General features: G+C 40.2%; 1 protein-coding gene across 3 annotated transcripts in view; it reads left to right on the top strand.

Annotated features, from left to right (window-relative positions):
* The window catches only part of LOC126183412 (zinc finger protein 277), a 141,478-nt gene that overhangs the window by 38,057 nt on the left and 80,940 nt on the right, over positions 1-22,481 (top strand). For all 3 annotated transcript variants that reach the window (XR_007536748.1, XM_049925361.1, XM_049925362.1), the window contains exon 4: positions 13,605-13,807. Coding sequence is in view for 2 of the 3 variants with exons in the window: in XM_049925361.1 (XP_049781318.1) it covers positions 13,605-13,807 (203 nt within the window). In the remaining variant the exon portion in view is untranslated. The remainder of the gene's footprint in view (positions 1-13,604; positions 13,808-22,481) is intronic.

Genomic DNA, 22,481 nt, shown 5'->3' with positions numbered 1-22,481 from the left:
GTAGTGAGGTAGTTCATTAGCTGGTCATGGACTATATAGCCTGAAGCCTTGGATGGTGCAGGAAGAATGCAAATAGGTCAGTCATCAGAGGATGCTGTGGCAACATCCTGTTTAGGTGGTGGCTTAAGCAGTCGTTTCCAGCCCCCAGGGAAAACACTATTTAAGGATTGGCTGAAGATATTTGTTCTAGTAGGCAGTAGAGTCAGTAATAGGCTTCATCACTTGGACTGTGACGTCATTGTGTCCAGTAGATGCTGATCTGATACACATGATGGCTTTTTTGGCGGTATCGTAAGTAATGTGCTTTAGATAGAATTTTTCATGGCTACGGTCATTTAACCCCATGAAGTAATCAATGATTCTCTGTTTTGTTTGTGATTTAAGTGTAGTTGTAGGTAATCTGAAGTTCTGGTTCAGTTTTGACTGGGACAATGGGATCAACTGCAGTTTTTACCTTGCTTGTACCAAAACCAAGCAGGTTTTTTGATAGGATAGCTGGTCTATTTCTTTTGTTGGTTAATGTATGAGCATGTTTGAGTTTATCACTTCTCACAATCTGACTGTCTCTGTTCTGCTCGTAAGCAACATGATTTTCAGGTGTGAGGTTTAGTTTGTGTGCCTATGTGCAGTATCTATAAGATTCATGAACTATTTTAGTTCTTCAGTCAGCCAAGGTGCAGGTTTCCTTCTTACCTGTGCAGGCTTTAGGAGAGCACATTAGTAATATAATTAAGTAAGTTTGTTAGTAAATCCATGAAGTTTTTCATTTATGTCTGAGAAGGGAATAGAACACTTCCCCCAAACTATTTCTGGCCCTCAGTTGCAAGTTCAGATAAATTAATGTGTTTGAATTTTTGTTATGTAGTCAGCTGCTGTTTCTTTCTGGGATATTCTAGTGAGTACATCATGAAAATTATGTCATAGATGGGTGTGCCAGGTGCAGATATTTGAGAAGTACGAATTACTCTGGAGATTTTGCTGCAAATACAGCAATGAGAGTATGACAACTGTTTGTACGATGGGAAGGAGCAAGGCGAAATAGTGGCATATTTGAAGAAATTTCACACTGGAAGGACTATTGTATGGAAAATTTATGTTAATGTCACAGCTATAATTATATGCTTGTATGTTGATTCGAGACTTGAAAGAGCAGTTTCGAAGCAGGCAAACCCACCTACTTTTTGGGGGCTTGTTGAGGATATCCATCAGGAACTTTCTGTTAAGTTATTTGATCTCTATGAACATATATTCCACTTGTGTACCTTCATTATCGTTGGATGTGTGTAGAATGATAGGTGTTAAGTCGAAGCATTATGTATGCCCCTACTCCTCCCCTCGTCAGTTACATATGGCATGTCATAGAAATAAGTACACTACCCTCTATAAGTTTAGAAACACCAAGTGATTATGGACAAGGGAAAGGAAGAAAATACATTATAAAATTGCATTTCGTTGTTTTCTAAATGTTTATTAAGCTCAAGAATACATAGCTAAATAGAAGTATTAAATTTCAGATTCCTCAAGACAGCCACCATTTGCTTTAACCGCTGCCTAGCATATGCTCAGCTTGCAATGCATCAGTTTTGCCAAGGTTTCAGTTGGATTTACTCTCCTCTCTTTCTGCATGACGTCCCACAAGTGTGTCTCACCAATGAATCCACATTTTCAGATCCTCCTATCCAGTTCACCCCATAGTAGCTCCATTGGGTTACAATCAGCGGCTGCAGAGGCTATTTCTTCTTTCTAAAAAACTTCTGAACCTATAGAGATTTTATATAGTTCTGAGGCAGACAGGATGCACATTTTATGTTATCTTGCTGCAAGACATACCCCTTCCTAGTCAGATGCAAATCAGATGGCTGAGTATGTTGATGGAGAATGGCATGATAATCCTTCTGGTTCATTTTTCCATCTGCTTTCACCATATCTGACTATATTCCCTCTGAGAGATCCCCATACTATTACAGAATCCTCTCTGTGCATCACAGTTGGAATTACCCACTGGGTGCCACTGAGTGAGGCGATTATCCTAGGAGCCAGTATCTCTATGTCAGTGTATGGTCTTGACAACTCCGCTGATGGAAATCTTCAATTTCTTTCATATTTGTTGGACACTATTGCTTTCCTGGTGCAAAGTGATTATCTTTACCAGTGAATCAAAAGGAATCTGGAACTTTGGGTGCCATTTTCAATTACTATCACTACATGTACTACCTTCTTTTGTGGCATGTCCACCGTTCATACAAAAAGAACTACAATGGAACAGAACTGTAAACAACGCTTCTATGCATTGTCGTGCTGTAGGCTGGCACCACATGGCATGTTTAATAGAGCTACTTGGACAGGTACAGTCAGTTTATATAAAACTGAGCAGTACCAATACGTATGTATATCTACAGTAATTATCCATACAATACTGTGTCATTATTAATCATTAATTTGATCATACTATTCTGTATTCTAATTGATAACTCACATACATCTCTCCCATCTTGCTCCATTGTAATATGCAGCATGGTGTTCCAAACTTGTCTAGGGTAGTGTAGCCATCTAGATTTACTGAGCCGGGTCTCCGACAGAAGTATTACATGGATGTCTATGCCTTGAAATATAAGACAGAACTTGTCAAGATGAGCTAGCAGAGACTGGACATTCACACTTGCAGTATGCAGCTTAATGTTTTCAGGTGCAAAGCTCACAGGGTCTTGTTTGGATCTCCTCTGTGCAGTAATTGTATCATGATTCACCTGTTTCCAGTAGGATTATCTCCAGTGCACATGTCCACTATGGAACAGGAATGGTTTGCAGAACAGAATTAGATTTCTCTTCTCCACTTGCACCCTTCTGCATCAGACCTTAGCCCCATTCAAAAACTTTGGGCAGAGATGAAACAGATCTTGCACAAAAACTGGCCTAAAGCTGCACCGTGCAACCTCGATAATCTATCTGCCTGGGGGAGGTGGCAGAAAAGGTGAAATTTACTACTCACCTAATAGATTAAGTCTCTCAAAGGGTGCATGTTGTGGCGTAGCAAGAGCCACGCCACTCTGAGGTAGCCGAAAGGCACGCGATGTAATGCAGACGGGCGTGAATTCTGGAACAGGATAACTATTGAATGGTAGCAAGAAAAGTACGTAGCTTATAATATACTTAACTTTTATTCTCTGATGAATACAGCGTTCTTCTTGAGACATTTATACTATAACTCTCAAAGTAGGTAAGGCTAATGGCGCCTTGCTAAGTCGTAGCCATTAACTTAGCTGAAGGCTATTCTAACTGTCTCTCGGCAAATGAGAGGAAGGCTGCGTACGTCTAGTCGCTAGCAATGTCGTCCGTACAACTGGGGCGAGTGCTAGTCCGTCTTTCTAGACCTGCCATGTGGTGGCGCTAGGTCTGCAAGTACTGATGGCGGCGACACGCGGGTCCGACATGTACTAATGGACCGCGGCCGATTTAAGCTACCACCTAGCAAGTGTGGAGTCTGGCGGTGACACCACATTCCTCCCCCGCAAATCGGCGAACGGTCGTGTTATAAGGCTTCCGCCCGCCGTGGGGAGGGCCCCATGTTGACGTATGCGATGAGGTGGGGAGCCTAACAACAGGCGAGGCTGTGCCACCCGCACCCGGCCATTCGGTCCGAGGGGAGCTAGGAAACGCCTGGAAACCTACTCCAGGGTGCACGTCAACATGCGGCGTATGCGCCCGTAATGAGACAGGGTCGACCTCCATTGCGTCGGGGTATCCGACACGCGATGACGCCATGTGGTCCGGAGCGGGCAAGAGTTCCATGGCGGAGGACAGCTGGGCACGGGAAGCGATCGGCGGCGCGTGACCCAGGGAGGCGGATGGCGGCTGCAGCGAAGCGTCCTCTGCGGGCTGCGCCGGCGGCGGCGGCGGCGGCGGCGGCGACGGCGGCTGCGCGACGCCATGGGGCAAAATGGAAGGCATCGTCGGTAACACCTGGGGATGAGGCGAGCCAGTAGATGGGTCCCCAGGGCGCTGACCGGACGGCTCCGTCGCTGAAAGCAGACGGGGAGCGGCAGAACCCAGGCGACGACAGAGGCGCAGCTGATTGAGATGCCGACGCACCTCACCAGAGGCCCCCATAACCAAATACATCGCGCGGCCGAGGCAGCGAAGAATGCGCCCTGCGAGCCAATGCCGTGAACCGCGATAGTTACGATAGAATACAACGTCGCCAGGAGCAAAAGCAGGAGTGTGCCGCTGCACAGGAACCTGATGCGGCGGATGCAGCAAAGACATCAAGGTTCGATGAGGACGACCGTGAAGCCACTCAGCCGGCGAGCGACCATCGCGGGGCTGAGAGCGATACGAAGACAAAAAGAGCAACAACGCGTCCTCCCGAGAATGCGACTCTTTCAATTTCAACATCTGTGACTTAAAAGTCCGGACCAAACGTTCAGCAGCACCGTTTGACTGAGGCGAAAACGGCGCGGATGTCAGATGTTGAATACCATTGGCCTGGCAGAATGACTGAAATTCTGCGGACATGAATTGTGGGCCATTGTCGGAAACAATAGTCTGTGGGAGACCTTCAATGCAAAAGATAGCAGACAACGCTTGGATGGTGGCAGAGGACGTCGTGGAAGACATCCGGACAACAAAAGGAAAATTACTGAAGGAATCGACAACAACCAACCATCGAGCATTCCAGAATGGACCAGCAAAATCTATGTGTAAGCGTTGCCAAGGGGAAGTGGCTTTCGGCCATGCAAAGAAGTTCCGCGGCGGTGCGGATCGTTGTTCGGCACACGCCATGCAAGAAGAACACATATTCGTAATCGCAGCATCGATTCCGAACCAAGTACAGTGCTGACGAGCAAGTTGTTTCGTACGCACTATACCCCAATGTCCTTGGTGGAGAAGCTTTAAGACAGAGGACTGTAACGAACGTGGGACCACGACCCGAGACTGATCATTATCAGAACGCAACAACAAAACACCACGTCGTACAAAAAGTCTCTCCTTGTGAGCAAAAAATCTGCGAACCAACGGATCCTCGATCCGTGACTTCGACAAGGGCCATTGTGTAGCAACAAAACGCAAAACGGTAGCAAGGACAGGGTCAGCAGCTGTGGCTGTAGCTACACGACGAAAATCAATCGGAAACGATTCGACCACGTCATCGGTTTCCGCATCAATGAACATGCAAGCAAGTTCGGAAGAATCGAATGCTTTATCCTCAGCAACAGGCAAACGGGACAACGCATCTGCGTTTCCGTGCTTAGCAGTGGACCGGTACAAGATATCGTAGCGGTACTGCGATAGGAAAATAGACCAGCGAATGAATTTCTGCGCTGTACGTGGAGGTACAGGCTTGTTCGGATGAAAAAGCGATGTCAAAGGTTTGTGGTCTGTAATGATGGTAAAGTGACGACCATACAAGAAATCGTGAAACTTCGTAACACCAAACACGAGAGCCAAAGCTTCCTTCTCTATCTGGGAATAATTTCTTTGCGCTGACGAGAGCAATTTGGACGCAAAGGCAATAGGGCGATCATGCGAACCATCTTTGTGCGCAAGCACAGCACCGATCCCGAAATCCGATGCATCTACCATCAACAAAAGGGGTTTCTGGGGATCGAATGGCGTAAGGCAAGTATTTGAAAGCAACGCTGATTTCAATTGGCGAAAGGCGCGTTCGCATTCCGTCGACCAGACGAACGGAACACCTTTACGGCGCAAGCGATGAAGCGGAGCTGAAATGGAAGAGGCATTGCGCAGAAAACGATGGTAGTAATTGATTTTACCCAGCACACACTGTAGCTGCTTCACATTCCGCGGCGAAGGTAACTCCTGTATGGCACGGAGGTGCTCTGGACTCGGATGGATGCCTTGGGCATTTATAACATGTCCCAGATACGGCAAGTCACGAGCAAAAAATACACATTTGTCCTTCCTCAAGCGAAGACCATTCTGTCGCAAGACCTGAAATAGTGTTCGGAGATTTTGTAAATGTTCTGCTTCTGTCTTTCCTGAGATCACTATATCGTCCAGATAGTTAGCTGCAGTAGGGACCGACGCACAAATAGTTTGTAAATATTGCTGAAACAATGCAGGGGCGGATGCACACCCGAATGGCAGTCTTTTGAATCTGTTCAATCCAAGATGCGTGTTAACCACCAATACGCGCTGGGATTCTTCGTCCACCGGTATTTGCAAGTACGCATCTGCTAGGTCCAACTTTGAAAAATAGTTTCCCGGGCACAGTGTGTCAAAAAGATCTTCCGGGCGGGGCAAAGGAAAAGTAGCAGTCACTAGTTGTGGATTCACTGTTGCTTTGAAGTCCACGCAAAGTCTCAATTTGCCGGAAGGTTTTTGCAAAATCACTAAGGGTGAGGCCCAGAGAGAAGCCTGCACACGTTCAATGACACCTTGCGATTCTAAATCTTTTAATGTTCTTGCGACCTCATCACGCAATGCGTGGGGAACATTGCGCGCTCTGAAAAATTTCGGTTGCGCGTTGACTTTTAGTTCCAAATGTGCTTCATAGTTCTTAGCGCAACCAAGGCCCGGTGCAAAAATGTCTGCAAATTCCTCACATAGACTAGAAACACTGGCTGAAGGCACAGTCTGGTTCACTGATAGGACCTGATTCACTATGGACAAGTTAAACAATTGAAATAAATCTAAACCAAACAAGTTCACTGCAGCAGAAGAACGAAGAACGTAAAACGACACAAGTTTTGTTTGTCCCTTGTACGTTGCAAGAAGGCTGCACTGTCCTAACACAGGGATATGCTGTCCTGAATAACTAGTGAGCTGAACTTTTGCGGCACGCAACGGCGGTGCGCCCAGTTGTTTGTACGTGGCGTGATTGAGCAATGAAACTGCAGCTCCGGTATCGAGCTGGAATGGTATCACTTGTCCGGCAAAGTCCAAATCTACAAAAAGTTTATTGTCCTGCTGACGACAAGAGCGACTGTTTTGTGCAACTTGAACAGACACTGGTACGGAATCACTTGCGACGTGACGGGATTGCCGTCGACGTCGACGCACATTTTTTGTGGGACGAACACAGTCACTATTAGAGAGAGGAGCATTGGACGGAGTGGCATTAACCACATGAATGTCCATGGGCGAATGTTCCCGAGCCTGAGTGTCCGTGGTTCGATTCCGGCGCGAAGCAAAGGGCCTGGAACGGTTGTGATTGTCTGATCTGAGCTTTTTCTGGCAAACACTTTGAACATGTCCTTTCTTGTGACAGTAAAAGCAAATAGCTTGGCGTGACGGGCAATGTTCACGCGAATGTCTAGTAGCACACCGCGGGCATGATTTCACTGCATTTGCGGGCTGGCGAGGCACACCTGGTTTAGAGCGCGGCGTCAGCTGCGTCGAAGTGCGCGAGGGCCGGTGACCGGGCCGCGCAGCGCGTCCAGCGGGCCGGTTAATGTTACACACTGCTGGCGAAGCTTCAAAAGATTCCTGAGCACCGTCAAGTGTGTCTTGCCTATCCAATATGTCTATCACTTGTTGAAGGGAGGGATTAACTAGTTTCAAAATCTGTTCCCTTATGCGAACATCAGAAACGTTCTGTGCTATTGCATCACGCACCATTGTATCTGAATAAGGAAGGCCACAGTCACACTGAAATTCACAATCCCTAGTAAGGCCTTGCAAAGTTGCAACCCACTCCCTATTAGTTTGACCGGCCGTACGTTTCGTACGAAAGAACGTATACCGTTTTGCAACCACATTAACTGTTTCTTTGAAATAGGCATCTAAAGCCGACACAATTTCTTCGTAGGACAGTGTAGCTACGTCACGTCGGGGAAACAATTTCACTATCACACGGTACGTTTGCACGCCGACACAAGACAATAAGTGAGGCTGCCGCTCGTTACCTTGAATTCTGTAGGCGGCGAGATGAAATCCAAACTGTCGGGACCACTCCGGCCATGTTTCGTCGTCTGCTTTAAACGGACGAAACTGTGGTGCAACTGCGTGTTGTGGCTGCGGGAGCTGTGACGCGGCGGCGGCCGCATCATTTTGCAGCGCACGTTGACCCTGGACGAGCTGTCCCAGGGCATCCAATAACGCCTGCGTCTGCTGATTCTGCAAGCGATAAAATTCGGACAGTACATCTGGAGATTGTGGCGAAGCCATGACACAAGCAAATCAAATCAGAGCAAAACAAGGAGGAAGAACACGTTGACTCGTCGCCAAACTGTTGTGGCGTAGCAAGAGCCACGCCACTCTGAGGTAGCCGAAAGGCACGCGATGTAATGCAGACGGGCGTGAATTCTGGAACAGGATAACTATTGAATGGTAGCAAGAAAAGTACGTAGCTTATAATATACTTAACTTTTATTCTCTGATGAATACAGCGTTCTTCTTGAGACATTTATACTATAACTCTCAAAGTAGGTAAGGCTAATGGCGCCTTGCTAAGTCGTAGCCATTAACTTAGCTGAAGGCTATTCTAACTGTCTCTCGGCAAATGAGAGGAAGGCTGCGTACGTCTAGTCGCTAGCAATGTCGTCCGTACAACTGGGGCGAGTGCTAGTCCGTCTTTCTAGACCTGCCATGTGGTGGCGCTAGGTCTGCAAGTACTGATGGCGGCGACACGCGGGTCCGACATGTACTAATGGACCGCGGCCGATTTAAGCTACCACCTAGCAAGTGTGGTGTCTGGCGGTGACACCACAGTGCAAATAGTCATTGACGTGAAAGGGCTTTGGATGGAACATTTAGGGTAAAGGAACCGCAGGCTATGTCCTTTTGAGAGCCAAAAAATATGATTAAGAGCCTGACCTGTTTGTTCAGGTAATTTAGTGTTTTCTATAGAAAAATTAATGCAGTCAAACGAAAAATAATTGTCAAAAGTAGGATTCAGTCAAAATCCTGCAGTCTTGCAGGTGCTCATCAGTCTATTAACTGTGCCACCAAACTACAGTCACTGTATTCAGGTATTTCTTATTGTAGTTCCATATCTGGTTACACCTCATGACTTCATTTGCCTTTCCTACATCTTAAGTTGTAGGAATGACACCGGATAGATATTCTTGTTGATTTATAGAGTGTGTCAGTGAGGTGTAACTCCCTCAGTTACACCAAGTTACAAGGGTCCTTCACTTTTATGAGTAGTTTTGTACACTACATAATGTGATCAGCACCCGTGTAACATGGCGGGCAATTCAAATTTCAGCCATCACAGTTTTTTGTGATTTCAGATGTACGTGCACACCATCAAAAAATTAACACTGTAATTTTATTTTTCTGGTGTGATAATTAAAACTTTATGATTAACCCTCATATATCACTTCACCTTGTGATATGCTTGACCCAGGTGGTTTCTCCTTACGTGAGGGGGAACAACGGTTGCTGGGTGGAAGGTGGACGTGGGTACTGGCTGCTCGGCTTTGCCTAGTGCCTTAGAACAGTTATGAGGTGCATGTAGTCAACAGTGTCCCATGGCTGTATGATAGAACTAGTGCTGTTCTCTATGTGGATAAACTGTCTGTCACATATGGTGGATGGGTATCTGAGACTGTTTGCTGATGAGATGGTATATCTGAAAGTGTCATCATTGCGTGACTGTAGTTGGATCAAGGGTGATATGATCAGAATTTCTTTTTGGTGTGATGAAATCTGGATAATTGTTTATAATGATTGAAAATTACAAGACTGTTCTCCTATACAAATACATTATTTATGGTACGGCGTGTAACTTGGCAATGTTGATTAAATACTGATGCATAATGTTGTGAAATGACATTAAATGGAATGAGTGTGTAAGGTCACTTGTAGGGAAGGTGAATGGTTAACTACGGTTGATTGGGAGAGTCCTGGGACTGTGTAGTGAGACTATAAAGGAGACCATGGACAGAAAGCTTGCACAACCAATTTCTTAGTGCAGCTTGAGTGTTTGGGATCCTCATGACACATATTAAACTGTTCTGTCTTGTAACTTTACCCCATCAACACATTCAAGAATAAACGCTAGCAGAATATACACATCAACATAAATAAACTAACTGTACTGATTACAAACTTGTTGCACAGGTATAATTGGTGTAGGCCCTTAAACAGTTATGACCAATAACTTCCCTTGTAATCACTGATTTGGCTTGTAATTTTTATATTATGTTAAATAACTTTGATATCACATCTTTTTGTTGCACTTTAAGTAACTATGCTTCTAGTAGTAAGTGAACTGAAATCTCTAACACCTGGAGCACTTTGAATTAAGACCTGTTTGCAAATCAGTAAAATGATTGCAGTTATTTCAACATTTTCTTATAAATAATTTTTTTTCCATTACTTATCTCAACACTTTCACTTTGAATCAGTACTTGGACTATTCATGGAATCAAAATAGGAGATTAACAGGGCAGAGTAAAGTATATAATACACTGCTGCACTTTAACAATTATGTTGCAGAAACTTCAGCCAACACTAGTTCATGTGTGAAAATACAAAACTAAAACATTACTTTGCCTGAGGGTGTATGTGGAGATGATCTTGGTGGTGATGTAATGCAGTATGGTGCTGTCATGGCTCATGATGTAACATGCTCTATACTTCAATTCTTGGTGTCATAATTATAAATTTAGAGCAGACCAATAAATGCAATATTGCTGCTGCTAATAGCCAGTACCATCCAAGGCATTTTAACTCACTTTCATAATAAGTTTAGCCTCACTGAAAACTTTATGTTCACACTGCAAAGTATAACTACAGACAGGTGCTGCCAAAATCACTTGGTGTGCTTACTTCACACCTCTGCACCTTTTCCTTTCACACGGTAATATTTCAGGCATGGAGGGGCTTCCCCGTGTCTTTTCCTACTACTTGCATTACTATAGTCCTTATGCATCAACAAGCTACAATAATTAATGGTTGGTGCATATGTAAATAAAAGGACATTATTTTAAAATGGCATTTTAAAAAAACTTCAAAATAGAGAAAAATATTCATATTTTATCTTTTTCAATGAATTTAGTGGTTACAGATATTACATAATCAGTATATTGGATAAGTGCTACAAACTGCAAAAGCATCACAGCATTACTCTCAATTATTAACAGTAATAAGGCCCATACTGTATGAGGAGCTGAAATCTAACTGAAACTAGAAATGAAAGTCAGTGAGGTAAATTCCAATTTTAGTATGTATTGCAAAGGTAATCTAGATGCCATTGGTGATAGCTTATTTACTGCTATAAAGAATTCAGTAATATCTAGTCAGGATATTATAAATTTTAGATGCAAAATATTATGATTAATACAAGCATCAAAGGTTCTTTTCGAGAAACACTATTGAGACAATTTAGAGAACCAGCATTTGAAGCTGACTGCCAATCGACTCTATTGCTGCCAACATCTGTTGTACGTAAGGACCATAAAGATAAGATACGAGAATTTAGGGCTCATTGGAGGCATACAGACAGTAATTTTTCCCACACTTTATTTGTGAGTGAAACAGTAAAAAAATAACTATTAGTGGTACAGGGTACCCTGCGCCACACACCGTACAGTGGCTTACGGAGTATCTATGTAGATGCAGATGTAAATAAATGTAGAAAAGTCAGTGAAACATGCTACTTGGATGCTCTGGTAGATCTCCTGCCTCAAGACCTGTAATGGCAGAATGCTTCAGAGTAAATTTGAAGAACATTGCAGATATGGTGACAGCCAGAAGACTACAACTGGTCAGCCATAGAATAAGAGTGTCATGTGATTAAAACTCGTCTGAGGGGCAGTGATTCATTGAAATTGTTCTGTATGTACCTTGAAGAGTCAGAGAATTTATTTGTAAGGGCAACTTTCAGAGTATCTAATGTCCCTGAACTTTTTATTTCAGTTACTCTACAGGAAGTATTCGATAATTGTTAAACTGTTGTTGCATCGAGTTAAAATATATGCCAAAAAGAAGTTGGAAGATATTTTTGCTTTGTAAATGTGACAGGAAACTGATCGTAGATAACCCAAGCAGTCAGCATCAGACATTCATATCTTGATACGAAGATATTGTTCAGTGTGTTTTAGATATGTATGTGATGATCAAGGTTGTGATGCATGGGAAAGATCTGTCATGGTTCTGTAGCTGTGTTACATAGTTGCTATGAAGGAAAAGAGAGGTTTGTTGCAGATTTAACATGCATTATTGACAAACAAAAGCCTATTGAAACCACAATTAACATGAGGAGAGTAATGCCAGAAGTATTCAGTAAAGTCTAAAGAAATGTTTTTCTAATCAGTCAAATGAAAATCCTATTAAGTTTTAATCTTACATAAAGTTAATGTAGACATCATCTATACATTCTCTTAGTGATTGTACTAATGCCAGAATGGAAGATAACAGGCAGAAAGCTGAAATGCTGAATTTGATCTCAGAAATTTTCACTGTGGATAATATAATACAGGTTCACTCTTCAATCATAGAAAAGCAATTGAAATAATTGGATTCTATAAAGAGATTACATGAAAAAACTTGTACCCCTCCTAGCATAAGCTCATACCTAGTCATTGGAGAAGCAGTGTTCCAAATGATAGGGTAAAGGCACAGTTAATCCCGGTTTTCAAGAATTATAGTTCTATATTGCTGATTTCAGCCTGTTGTAGAATTATGGAACTCATTCTGTACTTGTGTATTACACCATTTTTGGGGAAGGAAAATCTTTATAGGCTTCAGTATTAATTCCTCAAACAGTGATATTGTAAAACACAGCTCAATCTGTTAGTTTGTGAGGTACAGAGAGCAGTATATCAAAACTTTGTTTGGTGCTTGCTAGGACTTCCAAAAGGCATTCTATTCAGTTCCACAATCTTGCCTAGTGAACAAAATACAAGCTTGCAGTATGTTGAACCAGTTTTTTAATTGGATTCAGTAGCTGTTAGAAGTTTTTCATAATCAGATGAAATTGTTTGGATGTGAAAGTAACTTTGGAAGTGCACTATTACTGTTCATGATGTGTAAAAATTATATGCTGGAAAATGTTGGAAGCTCTCTGAGCCATTTCGCAGATTACACTGTTATATAAAGGAAGTGAAAACACCAGAAAATTGTAGCAAAATGCAGGAAAGACTTCAGAGGATCGATGTTGGTGTAAAGATTAGCATCCGTATCAAATTGTGGGTCACAACAACAAAAGTAACCTGAAGTGGCATGACCACATAAAACTATCTGTGGGGAAAAAAGATGCCAGTCAGAGATTTATTAAAGAATCCTAAGGAAAAAAGAACTTATTCACAAAAGTAGTAGTTTACAAAACATTAGTTAAACTGATTTTTGAGCTTTGTTCATCAGTCTAGTACCCTTACTAGGTATGATGAACAGAGAAAACAGTGTGTTTCATTATGTGTTCTTATAGTAAGCATGAGAGTGCCAAGCTGAATAATAATTAGATTTATGATTATTTAATGTATTGTCATTCATGTGCTTCTTGGAAGTCATGGTATTGTTGTATTTACTGATGTCATGCATGAGAAGCTTAACCACTGTTTGGAATCGCATGAAATGCCAGGATAATTTCAAAATGTTCTTTAAATATGTTTCATCTCTTTGCTATTTGGTATTAGAAATAGTATAGCAAATTCATGTTTCATAGAATCTGCAGATCTGTTTAAACCTTTTTTCAGGAAGCAGTTTTGGCATGCCAAGACAGAGAAAGGCAAGATAAAACATTTTCAAGAGAATGTTTATTATGTAAAACGCACCTGACTGGCACAAGAGCAAATTACTTTAATCACCTGGCCACCATTCATAATTTAAAAATTGGACATCCTGACAATTTAGTATTCACGGATGAATTAATTGACAAATTGCAAAAAACACTAGAGAGGTAAGAGCCATTTTGAATGTAAATGTAAAGCTTGACTGCATTTAGTTTCACTAAGCAGCATCAAATTGAATTATTAAAATTCTGAGTAACTTCTCAGTAAACATTGGAACACCTTTTTTTTTAATTTTTAATCATTGATGTACCTATCATGGGAATATTAGAACCACAAGACTCACTTATATTTAATTAGACAGGTTTCATATTTTCTCTTTACTTTCATTATGATAGACATTTTACAGTATGTCTTATATTTAGAAATGGTTGTGACAGGAATAGTAAAGACAGTAAGAGCTACAGCCAAAATAAAACAGTTGGCATTTATTTATTAAGATTAGTAGAAAAGAATACGTTGGGAGATACATTTTGCCGGACGCGGTGGTCTAGCGGTTCTGGCGCTGCAGTCCGGAACCGCGGGACTGCTACGGTCGCAGGTTTGAATCCTGCCTCGGGCATGGGTGTGTGTGATGTCCTTAGGTTAGTTAGGTTTAAGTAGTTCTGAGTTCTAGGGGACTTCTGACCTAAGATGTTGAGTCCCATAGTGCTCAGAGCTAATAAATTTTTTTTTTTTTTTTTTTTTTTTTTTTTTTTTTTTTTTTTTTTTTTTTTTTTTTTTTAGACTTTGAACCGTGTAAGTGATCAACATGGGAGAAGAAGTGGGAAAAAGAGATAGGTAGAATGGAAGCAGTGGAATGCAAATTATGAAGAGAGAAGAAAAAAATTGTTTGACTGAAAAACTAAGAGGAGGAAATTGGAATTGGCTTCACTTTGAGACTGAGAGAAACGGTCATACATGTTAGTTTTAAGTGAAAAATTCCATGGAAGAGCCTCATCGAGCACCTCTTTCTCTTCACACTGCAGTTTCCCAATTAAATCACAAGCTAAAATTTTTGTGAAAAACTCCTAGTTTAATGAACCTGAATCATAATCCACACTTCTCACTTGTGGCTGTTCAGTTTTATAAAACACTAACTGTAGATTCAATAAAATAAAAACAGCACAGATGAAAAAATACAAAATTCTCATAGGTAAAAAAGTTAAGCCTAGAAAATATCCACTAGTGCTAGAAAGAAAATTCATTTTTAACAATGTTTTATTATATTTGACACAATGTTAACGTAGCTACATTTAAATTATATTTATGTAAGCAAGAAACACTTAAAAGTGACTTGTAATATCTTACTTAGTTAATTGTTTATGACGGCAAAATCCATAATAATCTCATGGGTGCAGTTTTTCCAACCCATGCAGGTTAACATTCCCCTTTTGTATACTCTGTTACTTTCACATCAAGCATTGTGTGTATTCCATTGTATATTTCTTCTCTGGATTCTTTGTGCAACCAATAGTTCATTATAGTCAATCAGTGTTCGGTTTCTAAATCTACATGGCTACTGGACTTTTATTGTTTCAAATGATGTATTTTTTCATCAGCAAGCTGTAACTCGTAGAACTACATGCCAAGTGTCTCTTCTGCTCCTTTAGAAGCTTCAATGAACCAAATTTTGGGTGGTTTGAATTAAATGAGTGTAGTGATAGAGACCTGCATCTCCTATTGTATCATTTGGGCAGTTGTTCATGCATCCAAGTTTGACTGTAGTTGTGGTCTATTGAGTTAGACTTCATATACAATTAAGACTTTGGAGCTCCATAGTGTCCGTTTACAATTATTTTTCTTGCAGGTATTTCAGAATTATATGGGGAAGAAAAGTTGAAAAAGGTGATTGTCATTTGTACTAATGTCTTAAATCTGGTTGCCCCCTGTGTTTCCTGAGAGACAGAAGTTTTACTATTGCTCAGCAACAGGACTTAGCATAATTCAAGTGTCAGATACTGTTTTCATCTGTGTTGATATGGTTGCTGCTTCCACATCTCATATAGTATCAAGTACATTTTTGAGCTATGTTCATAGGCTTTCACTGGCAAAGTAAGTCACCACTTGTGGGTTGTAGATGGCATCATGTTTCAGTATGATGTACCAATGTTTTAGCCACTGTTAAGTGCCCTTCATTGGTGTATCTATTATGACGGGGGCAATTAAACCTTAATATGTTGTCTTACTCCTCTGACTGCAAGTCCTTAAAAATAGTATAAATAAAATTGGTCATATGAATGTTCCTCATTACAGACAAAATGGTTTTAAGTGGTATTCTGTGATCTCATTTGATAAAGCAATCCCAAATTGGTCTAGTGTGAAATCTGGCATAACATCATGTTTATGTCTAATTCCATTGGGAACAATGTGGACCACGACCATATTGTAGTCAATATATTTTGGATAAATGGCAGTATTGGTTTTAACTAATGAAATCCTTTATTTTACAGATCGATTTTGGCCACTGTGTGGCCATCTTCATTGCTAAAAATACATAAGAATCATCAGACATGAGCATCTTAACACAAATGTGACCCTATTTATAACCACTGTTTGATGGTTGTTATAAACAGGGCCACATTTGTGTTAAGAGCCTCATGTTTGATGGTTCTTATGTATTTTTAACATTGAAGATAGTCAGTAAAATAAAGTATTTCAATATTTATATCTGATGCTGCCATTTATTCAAAATGTATTGATAACAGTGTGTTTTCTGAGTTATAAAAAATGACTAACCAGCACTCTGACAAGAACTAACTAGCACAGCTGCATGGTGGTAGGTGACAGACAGTGAAACTGGACAAGTAAAGTAAGAAGGAAACCTGCACCATGGCTAACTGATGGACTAAAACAGCTCATAAATCTCATATGTACTGCACATCAGACATACAAACTACACTCTACACTTGAAAATTGTATTACTTGCAAGCAGAAGCAGAACAGAGTCAGTCAAGCTGTGAGAAATGCTAAACTCAAGCATACCCATACTTTAACTAACAACAAACAGATCAACTGTTCTATGGGAAAAACCTGTGTGGACTTGTTATAGTCAAAGTAAAACATGCAGCTGACTCCAGTGTTCCAGCTGAAGAACTGAAGTGGCACTTCACATTACCTACAACCACAATTGAACCCCAAACGAAACAGGGACTCATTGATTACTTCGTGGAGGTAAATGAGAGTAGCCATGAAAAATTCTACTTAAAGCATGTTACTTACAATAATGTCAAAAAATCCATCATGTGTATCAGATCAGCATCTACTGGACACAGTGCCATCACAGTCCAAGTGATGAATCATATTATTGACTCTACTGTCCACTATAACAGATACCTTCAGCCACTCCTTAACAAGATTTTTGCCCTGAGGTCTGGAAACAAGTACTGCTTAAGCCACCACCTAAACAGGATGTTGCCACAGCATCCCCTGATGACTGACCTATTTGAATTCTTCCTGCACTGTCCAAGGCTTTAGGATATATAGTCCAAGACCAGCTAACAAACTACCTAACTAAAAACAACCTAATAGACAAATAACAGTCAGGTTTTCATAAATATTGTACCACATCATCTGCCATAATAAAGGTAACAGATGACATCAGGGTTCTCGCAGATGGGCATGATACAACTATCATGTGCTTCTTAGATGTCAGAAAAACATTTGACGATGTCTACTTCGACATTTTACTTGCCAAAACTCAGCATCCTAAATTTCTCACAAAGTGCAGTGCAGTGGTTTCACTCATACCTGATGTCTTGCCAGCAAGTCTCTGCATGTCCACCTTTTCAGATATGGTTGTAGGACTTGACTGTTCACGTCAGGATGTCAAATCAAACACCTTTCAGCAGTCTAATAATTTCCAAACTTATTTTGGCTATCGGTTTCAGCAATTTACTATGCTGTCTTCAGGCTCCCTGACTGATGTGTAGGAAGATTCCAACCTTGGTTCCAGTCCAAAACCAATAAAACTGAAGACAGCTATGTTGTTGTTATGGTCTTCAGTCCAGAGACTGGTTTGATGCAGCTCTCCATGCTACTCTATCCTGTACAAGCTTCATCATCTCCCAGTACCTACTGCAACCTACATACTTCTGAATCTGTTTAGTGTATTCATCTCCTGGTCTCCCTATACGATTTTTACCCTCCACGCTGCCCTCCAGTACTAAATTGGTGATCCCTTGATGCCTCAGAGTATACCCTACCAACCTAGCCCTTCTTCTAGTCAAGTTGTGCCACAAATTTCTCTTCTCTCCAATTCTATTCAGTACCTCCTCATTAGTTATGTGATCTACCCATCTAATCTTCAGCATTCTTCTGTAGCACCACATTTCGAAAGCTTCTATTCTCTTCTTGTCTAAACTATTTATTGTCCACGTTTCACTTCCATACGTGGCTACGCCCCATACAAATACTTTCAGAAACGACTTCCTGACACATAAATCTATACTCAATGTTAACAAATTTTCCTTCTTCAGAAATGCTTTCCTTGCCATTGCCAGTCTACAATGAATTTAAATACTGACCTGTGTGCATTATCAAAATGGCCAGAGGATATAGGGTCAAAGCTCAACCCACCCTAAACCCAAGGGGTATTAGTTGGTCATTCTTGGCTCATTAGCCCAAAATGTTAGGAATTCCTATCATCTTTAATCCTAAGTGGGACAGATATTAACTTCTCTCCTTCAGCAAAGTATCTAGGAGTAATAATAGGTTAAAATCTAAATTGGACTGAGCCCATGATTACAATGTGCAATAAGATGTCAGCACCTTTCCATGTTCTGCAAAAATATAAAAAGCTGTTCCCTCTTGACGTGAAAAAAAAAAACTTGTGTGTACACTTATACTTCCAATTACTGATTACAGCATGTTATCCTGCAAGGACTTGCTCAGGAAAGCTCGCAGGGTGTGGGATTGGTTATGAATGCCTGTGTTCAATATATTTGTGACATTCGACTCTTTGATCATATTTCACCATCATATGCACAGATGTCGTGGCTGCATGTAGACAACCACAGAGATTTCTGTAAACTCTGTCTCTTATGTTTGTCTTGTCAATGTACGAGGGGCGTATAAAAAGTCCGTGCAAAGTCCGAGAGATGGCACCACCAGCATGTGTCAAGGTCATGTTTAGTTAGTTACACACCAAGTTTCAGCCATATTGGTCTATTTCTTTGTCTTTGGCATTCGTGTGAATCAAGGAAGTCGAATGATTGTCAAAAAATGGATGAAAAAGAATTTCGTGCGGTGAGTAAACATTACTTTATGAAAGGCAAAACGCATCAGGAGACTAAAGAGAAGCTTGGTAAACATTACGGTGACTGCACCTTCGATTAGAACAGTTTATAAGTGGTTTCAAAATTTTTGGAGTGGCCATATGGGCACAAGTGATGCTGAACCTTGTGGACACCCTGTGGATGTTACAACTCCAGAAATCATTGATAAAATCCATGATATGGTGATAGATGACAGAAGAATTAAGATGCATAAGATTGCTAGTGCTGTGGGCATCTCGAATGAATGGGTACATAATATTTTGCATAAACATTTTGACATGAGAAAGCTATCCACAAGATGGGTTCCACAATTGCTCACGCTTGACCAAAAACGGAATCGTGTGAAGTGTTGCAAGGATGGTTTGCAGTTGTTCAGGAAGAATCTGCAGGATTTTAAGCGTCGTTTCATCACTGTGGTTGAAACATAGATACATTACTATACTCCTGAGACCAAAGAACAATCTAAACAATGGGTTACCAAGGGAGAATCTGCACAAAAAATAGTGAAGACCATTCCTTCAGCTGGAAAGGTTATGGTGACTGTCTTTTGGGATTCGCAAGGGATAATCCTCTTCGACTATCTGGAAAAGGGTAAAACTATTACAGGTGCATATTATTCATCGTTATTGGACGGTTTGAAAACAGCTGCAAGAAAAATGCCGGCAAATGGACCGCAAAAAAGTCCTTTTCCATCACGACAATGCACCAGCACATACCTCAGCAGTTGTGGTCGCAAAATTAATGGAAATAGGATTCCAACTGGTTTCACATCCCCCCTATTCTCCAGACTTGGCTCCCTCGGACTACTATTTGTTCCCCAATTTGAAGAAATGGTTGGCGGGACAAAAATTTTATTCAAACAAGGAGGTGATGGCAGCAACTAATAGCTGTTTTGCAGATTTGGACAATTCCTATTATTCAGAAGGGATCAACAATTTAGAACAGCATTGATGAAGTGTATAAGTCTAAAAGGAGACTATGTCAAAAAATAAAAAAGGTATACCCAAAACACGTAAGTAGTTTTTATTTTTCCACGAACTTTTCAAACGTCCCTCGCACACTGTCCCCCATCTCTCTCCTTGACCTTCCTTAATGGTCTTGTCTGAACAACTTGGCAGCAACACCTGTTCTCATCAGACAAAATTGTTTCTGGCTACTTCATCTCTCAACCACTTTCTCGAAGACCTTTTCAGCAGCAGGAACCCAATTCTTGACTAACCTTCCTCATTGTGTTAGAGAACTGAATAACACCTCCAGTTTCAAAAGACAGTTAGTGACACATCTACTGAAGCAACATTAATGACTTTCACTGTCCCTTTATGCACTCTTTACCCTATTGAACCCTAGGTTCCAACCAAATCATCTTATTTCCCAGTTTTCTTAGCTGCTGCAGTCTTAAATTTCTCTCCTCCAGAACTTGCTGTATCAGAAAAGTCTATTTTGTACATTTACAAATTCTTTTTATGTCTGGCATTATCACTATTTTGTATGTCTGTAAATTCTTTTTACATCTGCCCCTATTATTATTATTATTATTATTATCATCATCTTCTTTCCTTTCTCAGACCTTAGGTCTGGTTAAAAATGGATTATTATTATTATTATTATTATTATTATTATTATTGGAGGCAGCAGTAGTAGAAGTACTGCAAGTACTAACTTTATTAGCTCTTAGTCAGTACTATTTATTCACATTGTCTCTAGGGACACTCAAATCATTTTATTACTGTCTGCCATATCAAATTATTGTTATATGTGAGGTAACTGTGATGTTAAAAAAGGTATTGTATGGTTGAAATTCTGGTCCATTGTAAGAGGGGACATGAAGGTCCTAATCTGATATGGTTAATTAAATAAATAAATATGTTAGGCATGGAAAACTTTAACAAATGTTTATTGAAATTTAACAACAGTCACTGCCACTGATGAAGACCATGTCACATAACTTGGGCATTATTACTTTAAAGATATTTTTGCAGAACAGTGTGGTGTTCATTTTCCATGTTCCTAATAATACTAGTATGATAATAACTCTTGTTTTTTATCATGCTTTGCAATTTTTTAAAAAATCTTGTCATAAAGGTGAACATTTTCTCATCACATCTTCTATTCTTGGCTTGTCCCACCTTATGTGCTGCCGTGTACATCTGTTACTGATGTGCAGCAATGCTACTCAGCCACTGCTGTAACACTGGTTGTGCATCATGTTTTGCTGTCCCTGTCCCTGTTAACACACACAGTTAAACTGAATATCGAACTAGACTAATTTGGGACCATTATATTCAGTGAGCACCTGAAATTCCCTTTGAAAAATATGGTCCATTTTCCTAGACTGTCACATGAAATACACCATGAGCAATATTTGTTTGGATTGACTCCATCTTAACATTGCAATGGCTAAATTGCAGATATCTTTATGTCTTGTAAATTTGGTGCTCTGCAGCATGAGGAAACTGTAAATGTGTCATATTAATAATTATGTATTTAAATGTAAGCTGCTTGTAAATGATAGTTTATTTTATCTGACTAGTTTCGAGCATTCACCCACCGTTGGTGATATCTGTATTACAGAAGACAAATATTTCTTATAATATGTTGTTTTCAATCTACAGTGTTTCATTAATATGTGGTCTTATGTGTTATTATAAAGTGACTTGCCATCTTTGCACGCTTTTTAGCATAGACTAAAGACCATGCTTTGAAATAATCATATAATTATATGATTTGTTTAGGCATATTTGTGTGTGTGTCTATATATATATATATATATATATATATATGCAACCAGTATAAGAAATTTTTACGAGAGTATGTGGTTGTCAGTGATAATTGCAATGCATACAAGATCATTATTTGTTATATACTGTACCATATACTGTATATAATGTTACTTATAATTTGTTGTATCTCCGTTAACAGGGAGAATACAAACTATAAGTAAAATTATAATGTCAATTAGTTTCATGTTCCTTGAATTGTATGTACAATTAATCATAATGATGTGGAATGAATCATTTTACATTCACATTATACATTCATATGTAAATATGGATACATGCTGACTGTTTACAATTTTTTAAATACAATTCTGAGTTTATAGTTCCTACCCATCACGTTTTACATATTACAAAAATATAGATCAAACAGAATAGGAATTGTCAAGGAGAAACATTTCCAGTTTATTTTCAAATTTAACTTTGCTGTCTGTCATTTTATATCAATGGGTAAGTGATAGAAAAATTTTGGCAGGAGCATTGTGCAGCCCTTTCTGTGCCAAAGACAACCTTAATGTGGAGTAATAAATGTCATTTTTTTCTGCTGGTTTTGTAATTGTGTACTTCATTGTTTCTTTTGAACTGCAGTGGATTATTTACAACAAACTTCAAGGGGTTCTAAATATACTGTGAGGCAGTAGTCAAAATGCCTAACCCCTTTAACAGATATCACCAAGATGATTGTAAGTGAGCACCACATATTATTCTTACAGCACGGCACGTTTTTGAGGATGGAGACATTTTTTCTTAAAGAT

The sequence above is a fragment of the Schistocerca cancellata genome, chromosome 4 (genome assembly GCF_023864275.1).
Source record: "Schistocerca cancellata isolate TAMUIC-IGC-003103 chromosome 4, iqSchCanc2.1, whole genome shotgun sequence".
NCBI classification, from domain to species: domain Eukaryota; kingdom Metazoa; phylum Arthropoda; class Insecta; order Orthoptera; family Acrididae; genus Schistocerca; species Schistocerca cancellata.
Note: the sequence above shows the minus strand (reverse complement) of the source record. Positions and strands in the feature narration are given on the sequence as shown.